At 32.4% G+C, this 18,046-nt stretch overlaps 1 protein-coding gene across 1 annotated transcript in view; it reads left to right on the forward strand.

Annotated features, from left to right (window-relative positions):
- LOC118181535 (pancreatic triacylglycerol lipase-like) overlaps positions 1-15,575 on the forward strand; it is a 31,091-nt gene extending 15,516 nt beyond the window's left edge. Inside the window, exons 6-7 of the mRNA XM_035350704.2 lie at positions 1,574-1,672; positions 15,233-15,575. Of these exons, the coding sequence (XP_035206595.1) occupies positions 1,574-1,672; positions 15,233-15,507 (374 nt within the window). The 3' untranslated portion in view covers positions 15,508-15,575. The remainder of the gene's footprint in view (positions 1-1,573; positions 1,673-15,232) is intronic.
- The last annotated feature ends 2,471 nt before the right edge of the window (positions 15,576-18,046 follow it).

Below are 18,046 nucleotides of genomic sequence, written 5' to 3' on the forward strand. Positions count from 1 at the left end.
TATTTTGGTTTTGTGTAGCGGCCATCTTGAGATTGCGCCTTCCTGGCGCCGATCTTGGCGTAAAAGAAGAATCGCCAAAAAATAAGGGGCACCCAATTGTAAATTCTTCTCAGTATCAATAGAGTACATTCAATAAGTAGTTACCTTTCAAACTGCTAAGAACTTTAAACGCAACGCAATCCAAAAGAGCTACTAAAACCCGGAGATACTTCCGTATTCCAAACTCACGCTAAATTAACAACTAACAATGACAACTCATCTAATCTCTCCTGTAATATATGGTTATCATCCTGCAGCCGGGAAATGTCTAGTACTTCTCGAAATTACTGGAATGCATATCAGGCCAGGTACGATACAGTTGCATATGAAATCAATTACAGTTATTCAATTACAATACCTATTACTGTGATACAGAGACCGTACCAAAATGTCACAAGATGGTTGCAAATTTTGGCGAAAAAAATTAGTCACCATTGCTACCTTGGCGATATCTCGCTAATTTGGCGAGATAGCCATTTACTCAGTGTTAAATCGATTTGCCTTGCTTTCTTATTTCCAGACAGAGCATCGTCTCTCTAGATTTTCATGTTACATTATAAAGAAAAATAGTACAATTTTACATATACTTTCACTAAAATTATCTATCTACGTACAAAATTCAGAACAGTATGAATACATATATATACAAATGTAATTTTAATTTTTAGTATAAATTGGTAAATTAAATAAAAGTTCCAGCAAGAATCGTTATCAAAAAATAAAATTTTCAGTAATTTAGCAAAAATAAACTTACTTCCATTGGCATTCTATCAAACTGTTATAATTATACGTTCGAAAAAAGACACGCTCTGGAAATGCCAGAATATATCTGAATTTTTTAAAACATCTGCCTAATAGGAAGACAAACATGCCAAAGCAAAACTTAGGTAAAATAACAACCATACCTTTGGCAACGATTTATGAAGAAATTTCTGTCGATTTCGAGGGCAATCCCTCTTTTTCCGGAGAAAAGAATTCAGCCGAAAAGATTTTTTTCTCCTGAAGAAGTGGGAACCTGTGTCTGATCGGCCCGAAATCGATAGAGTTTTATTTAAATCTATGCCAACATGAGGTTGCTTTTGTAAGTTTAAATAGCATTTAAATGTTTCTAGGCATAAATTAGAAGGCATATCACTTATAATATTAAACGTTAAACGTTAATATTTGAACTTTACAATACTATTAATAAAATTTGGCCAGTCTTCAGTATTATTCTCAAATGTGGATGTTCATCGTGTTTTCAAAGATAGAAATGTAGTTCCTATTCGTCTGTAGTAAACAGTAACTTCTCGCCCTTAAGAAACGAGATCATATATTTTGTCTCTCAAAATTGGGGACATTTATTCTTTCTTCATAATTAATTATGAATTTTTTACTTATAATAAACATGTTTGAGCTTTATAATTTAAGAAAAAAGAACATAATACGAGCATTTGTTACGGGATTCATTAGAACTAAATCTTTAATTATGGAAAAATTTAGAATATATTGCATTTCAGTTTGAAAATAAACTTTTTCTTCCTTTTCCTTGTAGGCTATGGAATCAAAGAAACATTAGGTCATTTTGATTTTTATCCTAATGGTGGAGAGGATCAAACTGGTTGTGTAACAGCAAGTGATGCGTACCTATCTTGTAAGTACTCATTTCGAACTTTTTTTAAAAAAAAGGATTTGAAAAGCAGATATATCTTCTTGTTACTTCTGCCATATCAAATAACAACCGCTCTGGGATACTTGTAAGTTTTCATTTGATATGTGACAAGAAATTTAATACACCTATGAAACAGTCAATAGAAATTTGGCTATTTAAAATGAAATCCAACTACACTGGGAACTATCTAATGGGCAAGAGTCAATGTTTACATAAGCATGATGTCCGTCAGCTCGTATTCAGTAACTCTGTTCTGACTGAGCTAAGTAATATATGGCATCAGAAACTTGGTTTATTACTTAAAATAACACTGCAAAATATCATAAAAAATCTGAAAGCTTTCAGATTTTATACTATGCTCAAACGGGCATTTTTTTAATGTTTTGTGTGTTATCTTTATTTATTAAATATTATGTTCTTCGCACTTAAACCATAAAATCTAATTCAACGGCAATATAGCAAAATAATTTAAAAAGTGCATATCATTTTAATTTCCAATACAGAGTATCGCGAGCTGGAGATAAAAAGTTTTATTGTTTTCCCCATACAGTTTTGCCATCGCTCACTTTGAAATCTTTGAGTTTCTTATTCAGAAACTCATAAATGCTTTGCAAAATATGAAATAGATAGTAAAACAAATTCCAAATTTGGGTTCCAGATGCCCATATTCGAGTGGAAAACGACGTTATTCAAGATTGGATGTCTCTAGGTAGAGTTGTTTTTTCACTGTGCGAGAAACAAATATACATTCATGCAGTTTCTTCATTATTTAATTTTTTAAATATAATGCAGGACTCTAATATTTGGTGGCAACAATTTGAAAAGTGAAAAGGCGTTTATAATGAACCAACGCAAAATGCCCAAAAAATTAATAATCCTTCTGGGCTAACGCCTTTTGATCTAAAAATTATAAATTACATTAGTTTGACGTGGTGTAAATTATATTAGCTAGCAATAAAAAAGATCTGCTAGAAATGAAATACGGATATAAATAATAAATATTTGCTTAAAATAGAATATAATCTTTAAATTACTAAGCAGTATGTATATTGATCAAAGTCACTCAAAGTGTCACTAAGTCACTAATTGCACTCGCTAAGTGCAATTTTATTTTAAAAGAATACATTTAAGATATTTTGTCATATCAAATGACAACTCCTCTGGGAACTGGCAATTTATTAAGCACGATGCGTTATAAATGCACAGGTTGAATAATACAGCAATAATATTATATAATGAAAACTCAGGAGGAAAAAAATACTACCTAGTTATAAACTATTTCTAATAGCATGCATAACAAACATAAACACAAGTATATTATCTACAGAAGCATAAAATTAAGAATATAAAGCTATTCTATATATCTGTGGACTTTTATTGTTAGCGATGCATTTATGTATATAATTATACCCAGGATACGTGAAAAGTTGACTATATTTTTTTTTTCTCGAAATACCGATTCTAGACACACGTACTTCCAATTATAACATTTTTCAAAGTAAGAAATGTTTCCTGAAAAACAGCTTTAATCCCGCGCTTCGAAGAGCTAATGGTAGATGGTAAACTAATATTCCGTTCGGTTCTCGTAAATAAGCATATAAAATTAATGAAACGCCTATTATAGCGTAATGAAATTAATATAAAATATTTCATACATTTAGGAGCAAAATCTGTGGGATATTCGAGAATGAATTTACTGACACGTACTTTTTCCTGACTCGTTCTTTATTCCTTTTCAATAGTTAATCTTAGGCAATACTGAAGAAACGTTTAGCTAATTTTAACAGGAATTCCAAAGGAAAACAAAAGATGCAATTTTTGTGATTAATGGTCACGTATTTGGTAGAAATTCTTTCTTTATTATATTCGTATCTCTCCTATGATGGTAATAATTACTAATTACAATTAGCTCAGGGTAGTTTGCGTGTGAAAATGCTGAAGCTTTAATAATACGTATCGAAGTATAATGAATTCTCTTGTGTCTTTATAATGAATGTTTTATTAAATGGATCTTTAGTTCGGAGGAAATGGCATGAAAGGTAGTATTTTGCATTTAGAGAAATATCTTTGCCAGGTATTGAAAACGCTTTTGTATTACTCTATCTGATTCTTGAAAATTTGAGAAACTTGAAGCGTATGGCTCTAGTCAAAACTTATGGACATAGCGACCTTTCTAGGACTAACTTGGATAACTTATTTTATGCCCGTAGAGATAAATCTGCCTAAGACGGTCGCGATTCTACCCGATTTTGATCTTTGCCAGAAATTATAATCTTAAGAGAACTGACTTCCAGAGACGTTCAGCATCTTTACATAACCCATAAAAGAGATATCTATGAAAGATCACTGCTTTTCAACTTTTATTACTAAGTAATCTATAAAAGATCATTGCTATTGCAATCGAAATCTATTGCAAGTTTTTCCCTCTCGTTTCATATTGTGACGTCGTGGATGCTTCAGTATCAACACTGGTAGTGGTTATCCATCACTTTTATTCACACAGCATAACACAGATACAATACTTAATTAATACATTTAGAAAACTATAGTGGATATCCGAGCTGGTGACACGATCAGAGACGTTAACGAAGATGGCACTCGTCATCACTGGACGAACTAAGTCTCCACAAATCAGCTCGTTGGCGGAGCTTCCCAAACTCTCTCTGACAGGCGTCTGACCAGAAGGCTCATCTCTTTACGCATGCGTATTACTCAGTTAAGTCGTTGCCATTCACAGTTCTTTAAAATAGGTGTTAAAATGAATTACAGTACTCGTAGTGTGAGGAGTTTGCTAACGACGTTCTCTCTAGTCAAGAGCATCATAGGTCTTTCTAGTCGAGAGTTCAGGAACGTTCTTTACAGACTAATTCCTTCCGCCTCCAGATTTTGTTTTCCTCGGACACAGAGGAAACAAAACTTTTTTTTAAGTTCCTACGGAATAAAATACAAGTTCAGGCAGGCGTTCGCTACTTCCGCCTCCAGGTTTTGTTTCTCCGGACACAGGAGAAGTAAACCTTCACAGTTCACAGTTTATGGTTTCAATAGATTGTTCAACATTTTACCAGTTAATTTTAAACCACACTGTTAAAAAGGCTCTCCACTCTCATTACCAGGCCATCATAAAAAATACATATAACAATACATATACAATATATGAAAAACCAACACAGAAATTTTGTCTTTATTAATAAAGTTAACAATTTACTATATAGTATGAATTTAAAAAAAAATACAATATACATAATCAAACAACAAGATAATTTAAAAGAAATGATAACTAGTCTATTTAACTGGCATGTACAGAGTTTCTACTTAAGCAGTCTACATTTAAGTTGTTACTTCCCTTTTTATGATGTATCGTAAAATTATAAGATTGCAAGGCTAAGGCCCAGCGTAATAATCGATCATTTCTACCTGCATTATTTTTTAGCCATACTAGGGGATTATGGTCCGTTTGAATGGAAAATTTAGTCTGCCCATCTATATACCCTTTCAATTTTTTTATTCCATACAGAATTGCGGCACACTCTTTTTCAGTGGGGGAATACTTCCGCTCACTATCTGTACATTTTTTACTGAGATACAATATGGGATGTTCTTTCCCTTTATCATCCTTCTGGGCTAAAACAACACCATATCCTTGATCTGATGCGTCTGTCTGTAGTATAAATGGTTTAGAAAAATCGGGTGCATGTAGCACAGGCCTACTAGATAGCTTTTCTTTTAAGGATTTGAATGATTCATTACATTCATCATTCCAAACAATTTTACCCTTTTTTTATTCCCTTTTAACAAATCTGTCAAAGGTGCGGCTATAGCAGAAAACATAGGTATATATTGTCTGTAGTATCCAGCTAACCCTAAGAAAGCTCTAATCTCAGTTTTAGTTGTGGGAACAGGAAAATTTTGAATCACTTCTATTTTTAGTTCTGCTGGAGAACGTTTTCCTCGACCTACTATGTGACCGAGATATTGCACTTCTTGTGCAATTGCACTTAGAGGGTTTAGTAGTTAAATTGGCTTTTCTTATTCTTTATAAAATTTCATGTAAATGTTGTAAATGTTCCTCCCACGTTTCAGAAAAAATAGCAATATCATCTAAATAAGGGGTCGCATATTTGTCACATCCGCACAATATTTCGCTCATCCTTTTACTAAAATAATAAGGAGCATTTTTAAGCCCAAATGGCATTCGCAAAGGCCTATATACGCCAAAATTTGTAGCAAATGCAGCAATTTTCTGAGCCGTAGGGGTCAGCGGAATTTGCCAATAACCTTTAGTTAAGTCTATCGAGGTGATAAATTTGGCTGCTGCAACAGTTTCAACACGTTGCTCTATATTGGGGATCGGATAGAACTCAATACGCGTTATTTCGTTTAACTTTCTGTAATCAATACACGGCCTAGGATCCCTACCTGGTGCTTCAACAAGGATCATGGGTGAAGTATACTCAGAGGGTCCTGGTTCAATAATCTTGTATTTTAACATTTTTTCAATCTCGACTTAAAGAATTTCGTTCTGTCGATTTGTCATTCTATAAGGCTTATGCTGTACGCATTTATCACATTAGTTCGATATCATGTTCGACTAAATTTGTTTTCCCTGGAATATTCGAAAATATAGCAGAAAACTTTACCAACAACTTTCCCAACTGCAGGATTTGTTCATAACTAAGTCTTTCTTTAAGATTATCTTTTGCTATTATTTCATTAAAATCAAACACACTAGGGTCGGTTAACATATAAGGAAAATCCTCCTCTAATTCAGAGAGTTCAACTATCTCCTCATTGTCAAAGAGCACCATATTCAAAAGTTCAGGTCTCTTATGATAAGGTTTTAACATATTGATGTGATACACTTTATTCCCTTCTTGATTCCCTTCAAAACTAACCACATAGTTTGTTTCTGATAATCTTTTCTCTATTTTTCCCGGCCCTTTCCATTGAGGAGCGAGTTTATGGGGTTGGTTCACTGCTAATACTAATACAGAATCTCCTTGCTGGAATTCCCTTTTCACGGCATTTTTGTCATACCATTTCTTCCTTTTGTCTCTCACCTCTTCCATTTTCTCTGTAGCTAATTCTCTACTTTTCTTTAACCTATTGATTAATTCGAAAACATATTCTATTACGGTATCTTCTTTTTACTGAGGATCTAACCATTTCTCATACAATAATGCGACAGGTGTTCTGAGGTTGGTCCCGTACACTAATTCAGCTGGACTAAATCCTGTACTATCATGCGTTACTGTCCGCAGAGCAAAGAGAGCGGCAGGTAATTGTACTTCCCAATTTGGGGCAGCTTCAATACATAATACCTTTAAGACCCTTTTTATTGACCTATGGAACCGTTCTACAGGATTGCTCTGGGGGTGGTAAACCGAACTTCTGGAAATTTTTATACCAAACCTCTTCAAAAATTCAACGGTTAAGCGACTCATGAAAGATTTCCCTTGATCAGTTTGAACCTCCCTTGGAAAGCCCATCCGACTAAATACCTGCAAGAGTGCACTTACAACAGATTTCGACGTTATATCCGGTACCGGGACGGTGTCAGGATATTTAGATGCTAAGCACGTAACTGTAATAAGATATTTATTATCGTCAGTAGATGTAGGCATAGGTCCGCAAGCATCTACATTAATCTTACTAAAGACTTCAGATATCACAGGTACTATTACCAACGTTGCTTTCTTTTTGTCACTTGCTTTTCCTACACGTTGACAGGAGTCACATGTTTTAACGAATTCCTCAATGTCTTTATAACAATTTGGCCAGAAAAAATGTCTTAGTAACCGGTCTTTTGTTTTCAGAACTCCTAAGTGACCTGAAGTTCCTTCATGACAAATTGCTTTAATTTGCTCTCTGAGGTTTTCTGGAACAACAATTAAATGTTCGTCTCCTCCTAACTTATTTACCTTCTTTTTTACTAAAACCCCATTTTTAATCCCATAACTTGTTTTACTTCCGCATTTTACTAGTTCTAATAAAGGCGCAAGTTCTTTACTTTTTTGTTGTTCATCAATAAAAGTACTTGAGTCTATTTGAATCGCAGGACTTGTGGGGACACAAAGGTCGACAGGAGCCAATACCTCTCTGTTTTCAGACTTCTCATGAGCATCGTCCTCCTCTTCCAATTCTAACTCATTCTGCTCAGAATTTTGATTAGTCTCACTTAAATTTTCCGCTTTCTTAAATTGCCGTGTTTAAGATCGAGTAACGACCGCATTAACATTCCCGACATACGACGAATAATTTTTCTCAGTTCCTCTGAGAAGAACCGCTGTCTGGTTGCCTAATATATATCGCCCTTGGTCTAAGTGGTCTCCTATAACAGCTGCTTTGGTGGTTACTGTACCCAAATCGCATTCAATATCTACTTCAGCAACAGGTAAACAAGTCTATGATCATCCAAAAAATGTCGAACCCACACGTGTTCTCCCTTCATTCGATCTATGTCTACATATTTCTGACAAATAATATCTACCGTTGCTCCTGTATCTCTTAGAACAGGTACTTCAAAATCATTTACTCTTCCATTTAATGTATAGGGATCTAACAGATTCTTCTCTGATCTCCCGCTTATCCGATACAAATCTGCCTTTTGAGTTTTTAAATTAGGGCACTGAGGACGTAAATGGTCAAAAGATCCACATTCATAGCACTGGAGTCTTTTTCTCCTATCAAAATTCGAGTCCCACTTTTTCCCAACATAGCGTGCATCATCATCTCTTTTAAATTGTGTGCCTTGAGGGTTTTTTCTATTTTTGAAAACGTTACCAGTGGACTGAAAAACACCCATTTGTCTACCTGATATTTTCGTTTTCATTTCACCCAATTTCGTTTTCCCAACCATCGTCTTTTTCGCATCTTCAGATTCCTCTATTTTACCCACCAACTGTTTTGGTGAAGTGATCGTGGCCCATTCATCTATAAAATGTTCCTTAAACTCCTTAGGCGTGCGCCTTTTAATCTGATCTACCAACATTAAATCCTTGAGTTGCTCAAATGTTTCGATTTTTAATCCCTTGAACCACCCATCTAAAAATGTTTTAATTTCGTGATAAAAATCGTACCACGTAGAATCCGGATTTTTCTGAGTCTTAACAAGAAGTTGCCGAAACTTCTCAGCACTTAACTTAAATCTTTTAAGTAGTAATTCTTTAATATGTTGGTAATCTCTAGCCTGTTCTTCAGGTTTCCTAGCAATTATATTATTTACCTCAACCGGAAGGACACCAATGAGATATGACACCCATTGATCCGTGGGCAATTTTAAAACTTTAGCTTGCCTCTCAAAAAGTTCTAAGAATAAACTGATATCATCAGTCTTTAAATTAAACTTGGGCATAAGTTTCTGAAAATTCTGATTAAATACCGTTTCACCTCTAGGTTTAGCAGATTCAGTGTTCTGTTTTGCTTTAAGGCATTCTAGTTCTAACTGTTGCTTTTCAATTTCTTTATTTTGTTGTAGTATCTGAAATTCCCTCTCCCTAGCTTCCTGTTCTAACTGTAGTTCTTTCGCTCTTGTTTGCTTCTCTAAGTTTTCCTTTTCTATCCTATCAGTCATAATACTTTCTAACAAATTTTTAACAAATTCTTCCTCATAATTTTTACTATTCGTTATTAAATGTTTTAAATCTATTACTTTCATATCTTCTAAAGCTATTTCCCCAAGTTCTGAAGCGACAAGGAATAGATCCCTTTTCTTAGCTTTTCCCAAAAATGCCATTTTCACAAAAGTAATTGCTCAAAACAAATAAGAACTCAAATAGTTATTCACAAATAATACACATAAAAATATATCAGACCACATAAAAATATATCATACACATAAAAAACACTTTCTTCTTTCTTACAAAATTAGGCAAATAAAAATAAAAGTTTAATAAAAACATTAATCATTTTGGATTTATTTCCATTCAAACATAAAACGAATAAACAACCTTACTGAATACTTCGTATAAAAAAAATAATAACAAATTCTTTTCATTTGGTACATCCAGACAGAAAAAAAACCAGAGTGGCGCCAATAAATATAAACACCTTTAATTAACTATCGTTTCAGATACTTCCGTTAGCAACCACATGGCCAACGCAAATACTACGTAAATTCGATAGGCGCAGGTTTAAATCAGAACACTATTAGAACTTTTCTTTACTGCTCAAAGCTTTAAAATGTAAAATGAAATGATAAAATTTAACATTCTACTTCTCAGAAAATACGCATCCTATTAAAATACAGCACTGGTGTGCTTTCATGAGAAAACAAAAGTAACAAGTTTTTAATATATTCAACAACTTATTTCTTTCATAAGAATTTAACATAAATTTTCTTCTAATGATTTAGAAATGAAAATTGCAATATTGCACTGATGTGCTTTCACATATACACAAAATAAACAGTTCAGATTCTATCACACCAATTTATAGCGAAACGTTAAACATAAATACACTGATGTGCTGTTTATTTACGGGAATGGATTTTTCCCATTATCATACAAAAGAAAAATATCTCGTTAGATATATAAATGCAACACTTTGATTGTTTTAAAAAACCTTATGCACTGACGTGCTATAAAATGCACTGATGTGCTACGTGTTAATGGGAAAATGTTTTCCCGAATATACCACAAAAGGAAAATATCTTGTTAGATATACTATAAACCAAACACATTGAGTGTTTAAAACTCTTATGCACTGATGTGCTACTTCTGCTTTGGGAATTGATTTCCCGAATAAGTAATAAATAACTACATTATACACTTCAGGCCTGGAAATGAATATTGTGGAGAACACATACCTGGTCTCTTGTCACACAAATCTCGGTGGAACCTCCAATTCGTTTATTTCTTTTCGTCTATGACGTCGTGGATGCTTCAGTATCAACACTGGTAGTGGTGATCCATCACTTTTATTCACACAACATAACACAGATACAACATTTAATTAATACATTTAGCTGGTGACACGATCAGAGACGTTAACGAAGATGGCACTCGTCATCACTGGACGAACAAAGTTTCCACAAATCAGCTCGCTGGCGGAGCTTCCCAAACTCTCTCTGACAGGCGTCTGACCAGAAGGCTCATCTCTTTACGCATGCGTATTACTCAGTTAAGTCGTTGCCATTCACAGTTCTTTAAAATAGGTGTTAAAATGAATTACAGTACTCGTAGTGTGAGGAGTTTGCTAACGACGTTCTCTCTAGTCAAGAGCATCATAGGTCTTTCTAGTAGAGAGTTCAGAAGCGTTCTTTACAATATCTTTTAATCTGAAATAATGTTTCATGAATAAATCAACTTTTCAAATAAATAAACTTAAAAGAAACTCAATAGAGGAAAACACGCTTAATAACTGAATGGCTTTAACTGACAAACTATAAGAAGATCGAGTTAACAAACCTCAACACCATCAGGAGTATCCTGAAAAAAGAGGTAACAATTCTGAAACTGTAAATCCTATTGTTTTCACTATCCGTGACTGCAACCTCAAAAGACACAGTTAGGGACAGAGATGAGAACACGTTATGATGAAGTATTAATTTTGAAAAGAGAATGAAATCTGTTCCTATTTAAGAGGTAATCTTATTTGAGCGATGCTCCTAAGCAGAATCTACATTAAATATTTATTGCTAGTTTCTGAGTAGTGCGTACATTTCAACAAAAAGAAAAATCCCTTTTGCACTTTTCAAAATATTTTTCTTTGAAAACGTGCAAGTAGTTACTTTTACAAAAACGGGCAAAATATATAACATTTTGTAACAGTGAATTTTAGAATAGGATATCGGTTTTTAAAGCATTGATCTCTTTCAAGGGACTTTTCCAGAAATAAGCAAATGTAAGAAATTTAGCTTACTTTTCTTTCAAGTTCATAAGCATTGCATTATATTTATACGATTTAAGAAATACTACACTTATTTAAAGTTTTCTATAATTTCGCGAAGTTTGAGCGAAATCGGTGAATCTCTGTAGCATCCTGATAAAAAATTCACCCTCTAAACAAATCTCTGTAGCATCCTGATAAAGAATTCACCCTCTAAACAAATCTCTGTAGCATCCTGATAAGGAATTCACCCTCATTAATAACGAGAAATACCTAATCTAATGAGTCATAAAGGTTGCTACATGAAGTTATTATATCCAACTTTCTAAATTCAAAGGAACGCAAAATGTGCAACACATTGCGTGAGAATCAGATACATAAAAACGTTCGACATCTGGTGCTTCGTTGTTCGCATTAACTACTGTAGAAATCTTACTTTTCGGATATGCTCAAATTCTCTTACGGGTTTCTTTTGTTTTCGACCTCATAGTCTAAGAAATTCATCAACAGCTAAGTCTGAATTGCGATTTTAAGTCGTTTTTTATTTCAAGGAAATCGGCAGAGGTGTTACCACTACATTACAAATGTATGCTTATTTGTTTTATAATATTTATGCATTTATTTAATTTTTTTCTACTTATTAAATATGTTCTACTTCCTCGTCATCCAGTAACATCTGCAATGGATATTTTATGTTGTACATAGACGAAGCTAAATTGACACATGTAGAAAAGTAAACATAGCTAAGGCAGACCTTCATATACTAACAAATCCTTGTCTCGATCCTCACATTTTTCTGCGTATCACTTAAAAAAAATGATGTTATTAAAAAGTGTTATCTTCACATGTATTATTTTTGAAGAGATAATATAACGAGTATAAAAAAATTAATTGCAACACTTGACACGCTATCCGGAATTCTAAAGATATGCTATTTTTAAGTATTTGCCATTGTGCTGTTCAATTTTATGTGGCGCAAGAAAGTAGTTTTCTTAAATAAAGCTAAAAATAAAACGTTAATAATAAAAGGATAAAACAAATGTGTAAGTTATCTTATTGGGAAACTGAACATTGATATGGTGACTTGAGAAAAAGACTCAACAATGGTGTGATTAAAAAAAATCAATGCCGACACCTAACATTTTATCAAGAATTCTAAACGTACGCTGCGTTCAAAATTGTTATGATTTTGCTGTTAAATTTTACGTCGCGTAAGTGCGAAGAAAACGATGTCTAAAAACGATGAAGTTAAAAAGACAAAAAAGTCTGTTCTATCAAAGTGAATCTAAGTAAACTGCAAGTTCAGCGAGATGGCAAAAATTTTAACCAACCTTCTGGTGCGATGTTAAAATCTAAATCATCACAGATGTTGTTCTGTTATTATGCTGTTTCTTTAAAATAGGATCATCAAAGTTATTATCCGCTGCCGGATTTGACTTGTAACCATGGGTATAAACAGGTACTGAAAAGAATCGAGTGGCTTAATTTTTTTTCTCACTTCATTTCCATTTAGCATATTTCGCATAGGAGGGTGCTGGCATGTCATTGAAATGCTTAGTTTAAAGTAGCAGGGTATAGGAAAAAAAGCATTAAATATTTTAGTTGTCATATATCGTAGACATGAATCAAAATAGGATGGCGTTAGTTTGAGTTACAAATAATCTCAAAAAGTCTCTGAGATTTCATTGCATTATTTATACAATTAAATATTAGATTACGCATTATAAATTATTTTCTTCTTTACTTTCTGAAACAATACGTATTAATTACTTCGCGAGCTAGTATTCTGCATCGCCATATTCAACAAAGAAGATAAATTTACTAATTAGATTAATTTGCCAAGACAGCTGCGACTTCTAATGAAAGAGAAAATATTGAAATCTTACTACAAACATCATTGAATAATTTGATACAACGATAGATCAGCTCAACAATTTTAGACAATTATTCTTTCGATGACAATTTCATCCTACTAATGCATCAAAGTGAAACGTTGTTTATTTATCTATCACTTAATCATTGAGACAGTAGAGTTGACAATCCACCACATTCACTACATTAAAAATAGCAGTGCCAAGCATTAAATACATTATTTTTGATTCCAAAAATTCATGAAAGCTATTCCGATCATTATCATCTGCGAACGACTTTAATCAACCGAGATAATAATTAAAAACTCTGAAAACGCTAATTTTCGCACCCATTTTTCCAAGTGGAAACAGTCTCGGGAGTCGCTGAAGATCAAAATATTTTATTTAAAAAAGTGTTGCCACTGCTCGCTTTCAAATCTTAGACTTTGTTAATAAAAAATTTATAAGTTTTACAAAATATGAAATAAAAATAGTATTGCGAAACTTTAAACATATTATTATTGTTATATCAGGTCATATTCTGACGTTGAAAAAAAGCAGGCGATTGAATGTTACATCATTGTAGGTCGAAAATATTTCGATAATGTCAGCATTTGAAACAAATAGCTGCTGTTAGCAACTCTTTGTTCCAGGTTAATATAATTGACGCGATATATTAATACCACGTTAATTCTTTTATTGGTATTGAGAAATTGCTGTTATATTACTTAAAATTTAAAATATGACGTCATATGTATTAATATGAAACGTCAAAAGTTTTTGTTTCCTGGTTTGACAATAAAAAAGTTATTATTGCTTCGGAAGAATTAACCGATTTTATTCCTACTGAAATGTTTCTACACATTTGCATTTCAGGAGTACATAGAACTTATAAATTCTGCTTTGGCCTGCAGCCCGTTAGACACGCTATAAATTGGATACATAACTGAGACTCGTGCGTGAAATTACAGTGTTAGTATAACACAATATTTATTATCCAAAAGGAATTATCGCATATATTAAATAAAACATTTCGCTTTGAATTTTTGCTAAACATCCATACAGTAAATGCGCCGCGAGATACGTGGACTTACGAAATGTTAATGTTTCAAATACATTGTTCAGGCATCGAAGGATACGAGGATAAATAATGTTATTTATATCTACATTTATTTATATGTAAAATATATAGTGCTATTTTAGATATTTTATATATATTAAACTTCCTTCTGAATATATAAATTAATGAATGATAGACTAGAAGAGAAACACGCTAATGTGACAATCAAAATCGTAAAAACAACCTTGTATTTAGCGTAGGTATAATGAAACACTCAATCGATTTCGAGGGCAGCTAAAGGTCCCTCCTCATCAGGAGAAAGAAATACGTAGAAAGAAGAAAATAAAGGAGAAGGAGTCACAGAAACAGAAACAGTGTTTCTATAACAATATTATTAAACAAATAATAATATTGTTCGTTTAATAATATTGTTATTGTGATAATATTGTAATAATGTTGTCTTATAATATTGTAATAATAATAATAATATTGTATTGTAACAATAATAATATTATTTGTTTAATAATATTATTCTATCAATGATAATATAATTTATTTAATAATATTGTATTGTATCAATAATAATATTGTTAATAATATTATTATATTGTATTGCAATATTATTACAATATAATAATATTGTATTGTAGTAATATTGTTAATATAATAATATTGTTAGTATAATAATATTGCTATTGTAATAATATTGTATTGTAATAATATTGTTAATGTAACAATATTGTTATTTTAATAATATTGTATTGTAATAATATTGTAATAATATTGCTAATTAAAATTCTTTTATAGTTTCTGTTAATGCTTTGACGTGCAGCCACTCGAGAGCCTATGAATTATTTACTGCCAGCATAGAAGAACCAGAATGCAAATTCAAGTCAGTGCAATGTGAAAATCTGGATCAAGTAGCAAATAGTACATGTGGTACGTGTGAAGAGAACTGTGTTAGTATGGGTTATTACTCAGTCAACAGCAAAGATCTTGCTCAAAAAGACAGTTCCATCATATTTTACCTTAAAACAACTGGTGAAGATCCTTACTGTTTGGAGAAACAAGCACAGACGTAAATGAAAACCAATAAAATAACTGTTAAGTTCAGATGAAATTGAAAAGTAATAAAATATTTGCAATTTAATTTGAATGATTTCATTTTGTTCTCAAGATGCTTATTTCTTTCACAAGCTTCTGTCAAATGCATTTTACATGTGTTAAACCTGAATGCATGAACCATGCGCTTTAATAATTGGAAAGTTTCAGCTCTTATTGCTCATTCACTTCATATGAAAATATTTCCTGAATGTCAAAAGTACATAACAGTGTCTTTCTTAAGGAATTATGCAATTTTGGTAGTTAAATCCTAGTAGCTTAACATCCATTATTTTATTAAAAAGGAATGATTAATATTTAGTCACATTAACGAAAATAGATGAAATACAGTTTTTTGTCATAAAGTTCAGAAAGGCAATTTGGATCATAATGGATGTCATTTTAAATATAAAAGAATTTGAAATTTTTACGAATTTCGATAAATATAGAAAGGTTTAAGAAAATCAAATTTATCACTAAATAAAGGCTTTGTAATAATTTTAGCTGAAAAATGATCCCAAATTAATGACCTCAGATGAGCAATCAAAATGCTGAATTTAATCAAAATTCAAGATTTTAAATGCTCAGAGAACAGATATTTGCCTTTTTTGCTTATTTCCTGGAGAGACATTGGATTTCTATTGGTTATTCATACACTATTATCAACCTATCATATTTAGAAGATAACAGTTTCTGGAGATTACTAAGGTAAGTTCAAAACGCGGTGAATTACGGACAATTCTCTAGTGTAAGAGCAGTAAAAAGGAGAAAAGTTTTAGAAGTTTGCAATAAAATCTTACGAAAACCCTTAGCTTCAAACCTTAGCAGGATATATTATTCCTCTAATACACAGCATTAGAATCTATAATTTTCTAGATTTCTTGTGTTTGCGTAAAATATTGAATAAATTTATTTTACTATATTCTACTACGCGACTTAAATGTAAAAAATCTGATGTATGACGTGACTTCCTTGTGCGGAATAACATACGCAATTTTCCTGCATTTTATTTAAACATATTGAATTAACAGTTAACGAATTTTGAATTAAATCTACTTCGGCGATAGCGCATAAACCACAATAAAATAAATGCATTCTAAAGTTCACTATATTTATTTACCATAGCGACACTTCGACACTCACATTGATTTTTAAACTCAGAGCGGACAAAAATTATATCATCTGCAAAATTGCCACCAGTTCTATTCAAATACAATAATAAATCTAAAACGATGTATGAAAGAAATTAAACAATTAAAAAAGAAACTTTTTCATAGACGATTCAGTGCCGCTTACCTAATGCGCATGCGCTACTAATTAATTCAATTCTCACTTTGCAGCAAGTCAAAAATACATAAACATTGAATATATTTTCATTAAAAATTGAAAAATATAGAAAAACATAAAACACCAAGTAGAGTTAAAACAATTAAAAAAGCAATTTTTATAATTAAAATTACATTTTCTACGTAAGAACAAGCTAATAACTTAAATGATAATTCCAGAATGAATTAACCATAATTTAATTCACAATAATAAAATAAGACACTAATTTGTTGTTGGGAAGCTTAGTTTCTCTGGATTGTCAACAAGTCCACTATTCTTCTATTTTTCAAATGCAAACACATATGGCTGCCATGCTAAACAAAAATTAGACTTTGCCGCACTTAAAAAACTTTTAAATTGTTGATAATTCCACGATTATAGCATTGAGGTTAAGGCATATAAAAACCTTAACCGCAAGATAAGAGCAACATACTTCAATCATTTTTAAACCAAAAATGCCGTTTATTACCGCCTAACCGTGGCCTTCCTTGTCCTATAGGCGTATACAACTGTCCATTCGACCTTTGGCTATAGCCTGATAAACGCGTACTTTCTGAAACTCTCCTGCTTTCAAACTTTACGGGGAGCTCAACCCAACTCTCCGGTTTTTGAATTCGTAAAAATCCTAGATGTGAGGTGATAACTTAGGTAGTATAATTTGAATGACTTCTTCATCGGGCTTTATCCCATAGAATAAATTTACCAATTATATTTTTCGTAATATAAATTTCATTAGTTCTTCGATCTTAATCGGGTAGCTGCTAAATAATTTAATTTCTAATTTCGCCTTTTCTTTCACCACGGGACACGTTTTTATCAGTTCGGTTTTAAATAATTCGAGTTTCTAACTCTCGTTGCCTCGTCCTTCGTCTTCGCCATAGCAAGTACAGCACTTGCTATGGCGAAAGTTTTGTATTTTCAGAACTATATAAAGCAACAGATGCGAGTCCAGACGTTCAAAAAAAAAAAAAAAAAAAAAAAAAATGTGATTACGGAACTTCATCGACCGACACTCCGATCGTATCCACGATGTGTCAAAACATTTAAAGTAACAACTGAAAGATGAAAGGATGTAAAAGGCACTTAATTTAAAACTAAGCAGAGCAGAATGCATACCTGATGCTTACAAATCAGCTAACCGCTTGCGGCGAGATAACGTAAACTTCAAATGTAAACTTCAAATGTAAGTCTAAA

The sequence above is a fragment of the Stegodyphus dumicola genome, chromosome 2 (genome assembly GCF_044657685.1).
Source record: "Stegodyphus dumicola isolate Sdum_Otavi_A_Nest chromosome 2, ASM4465768v1".
NCBI classification, from domain to species: domain Eukaryota; kingdom Metazoa; phylum Arthropoda; class Arachnida; order Araneae; family Eresidae; genus Stegodyphus; species Stegodyphus dumicola.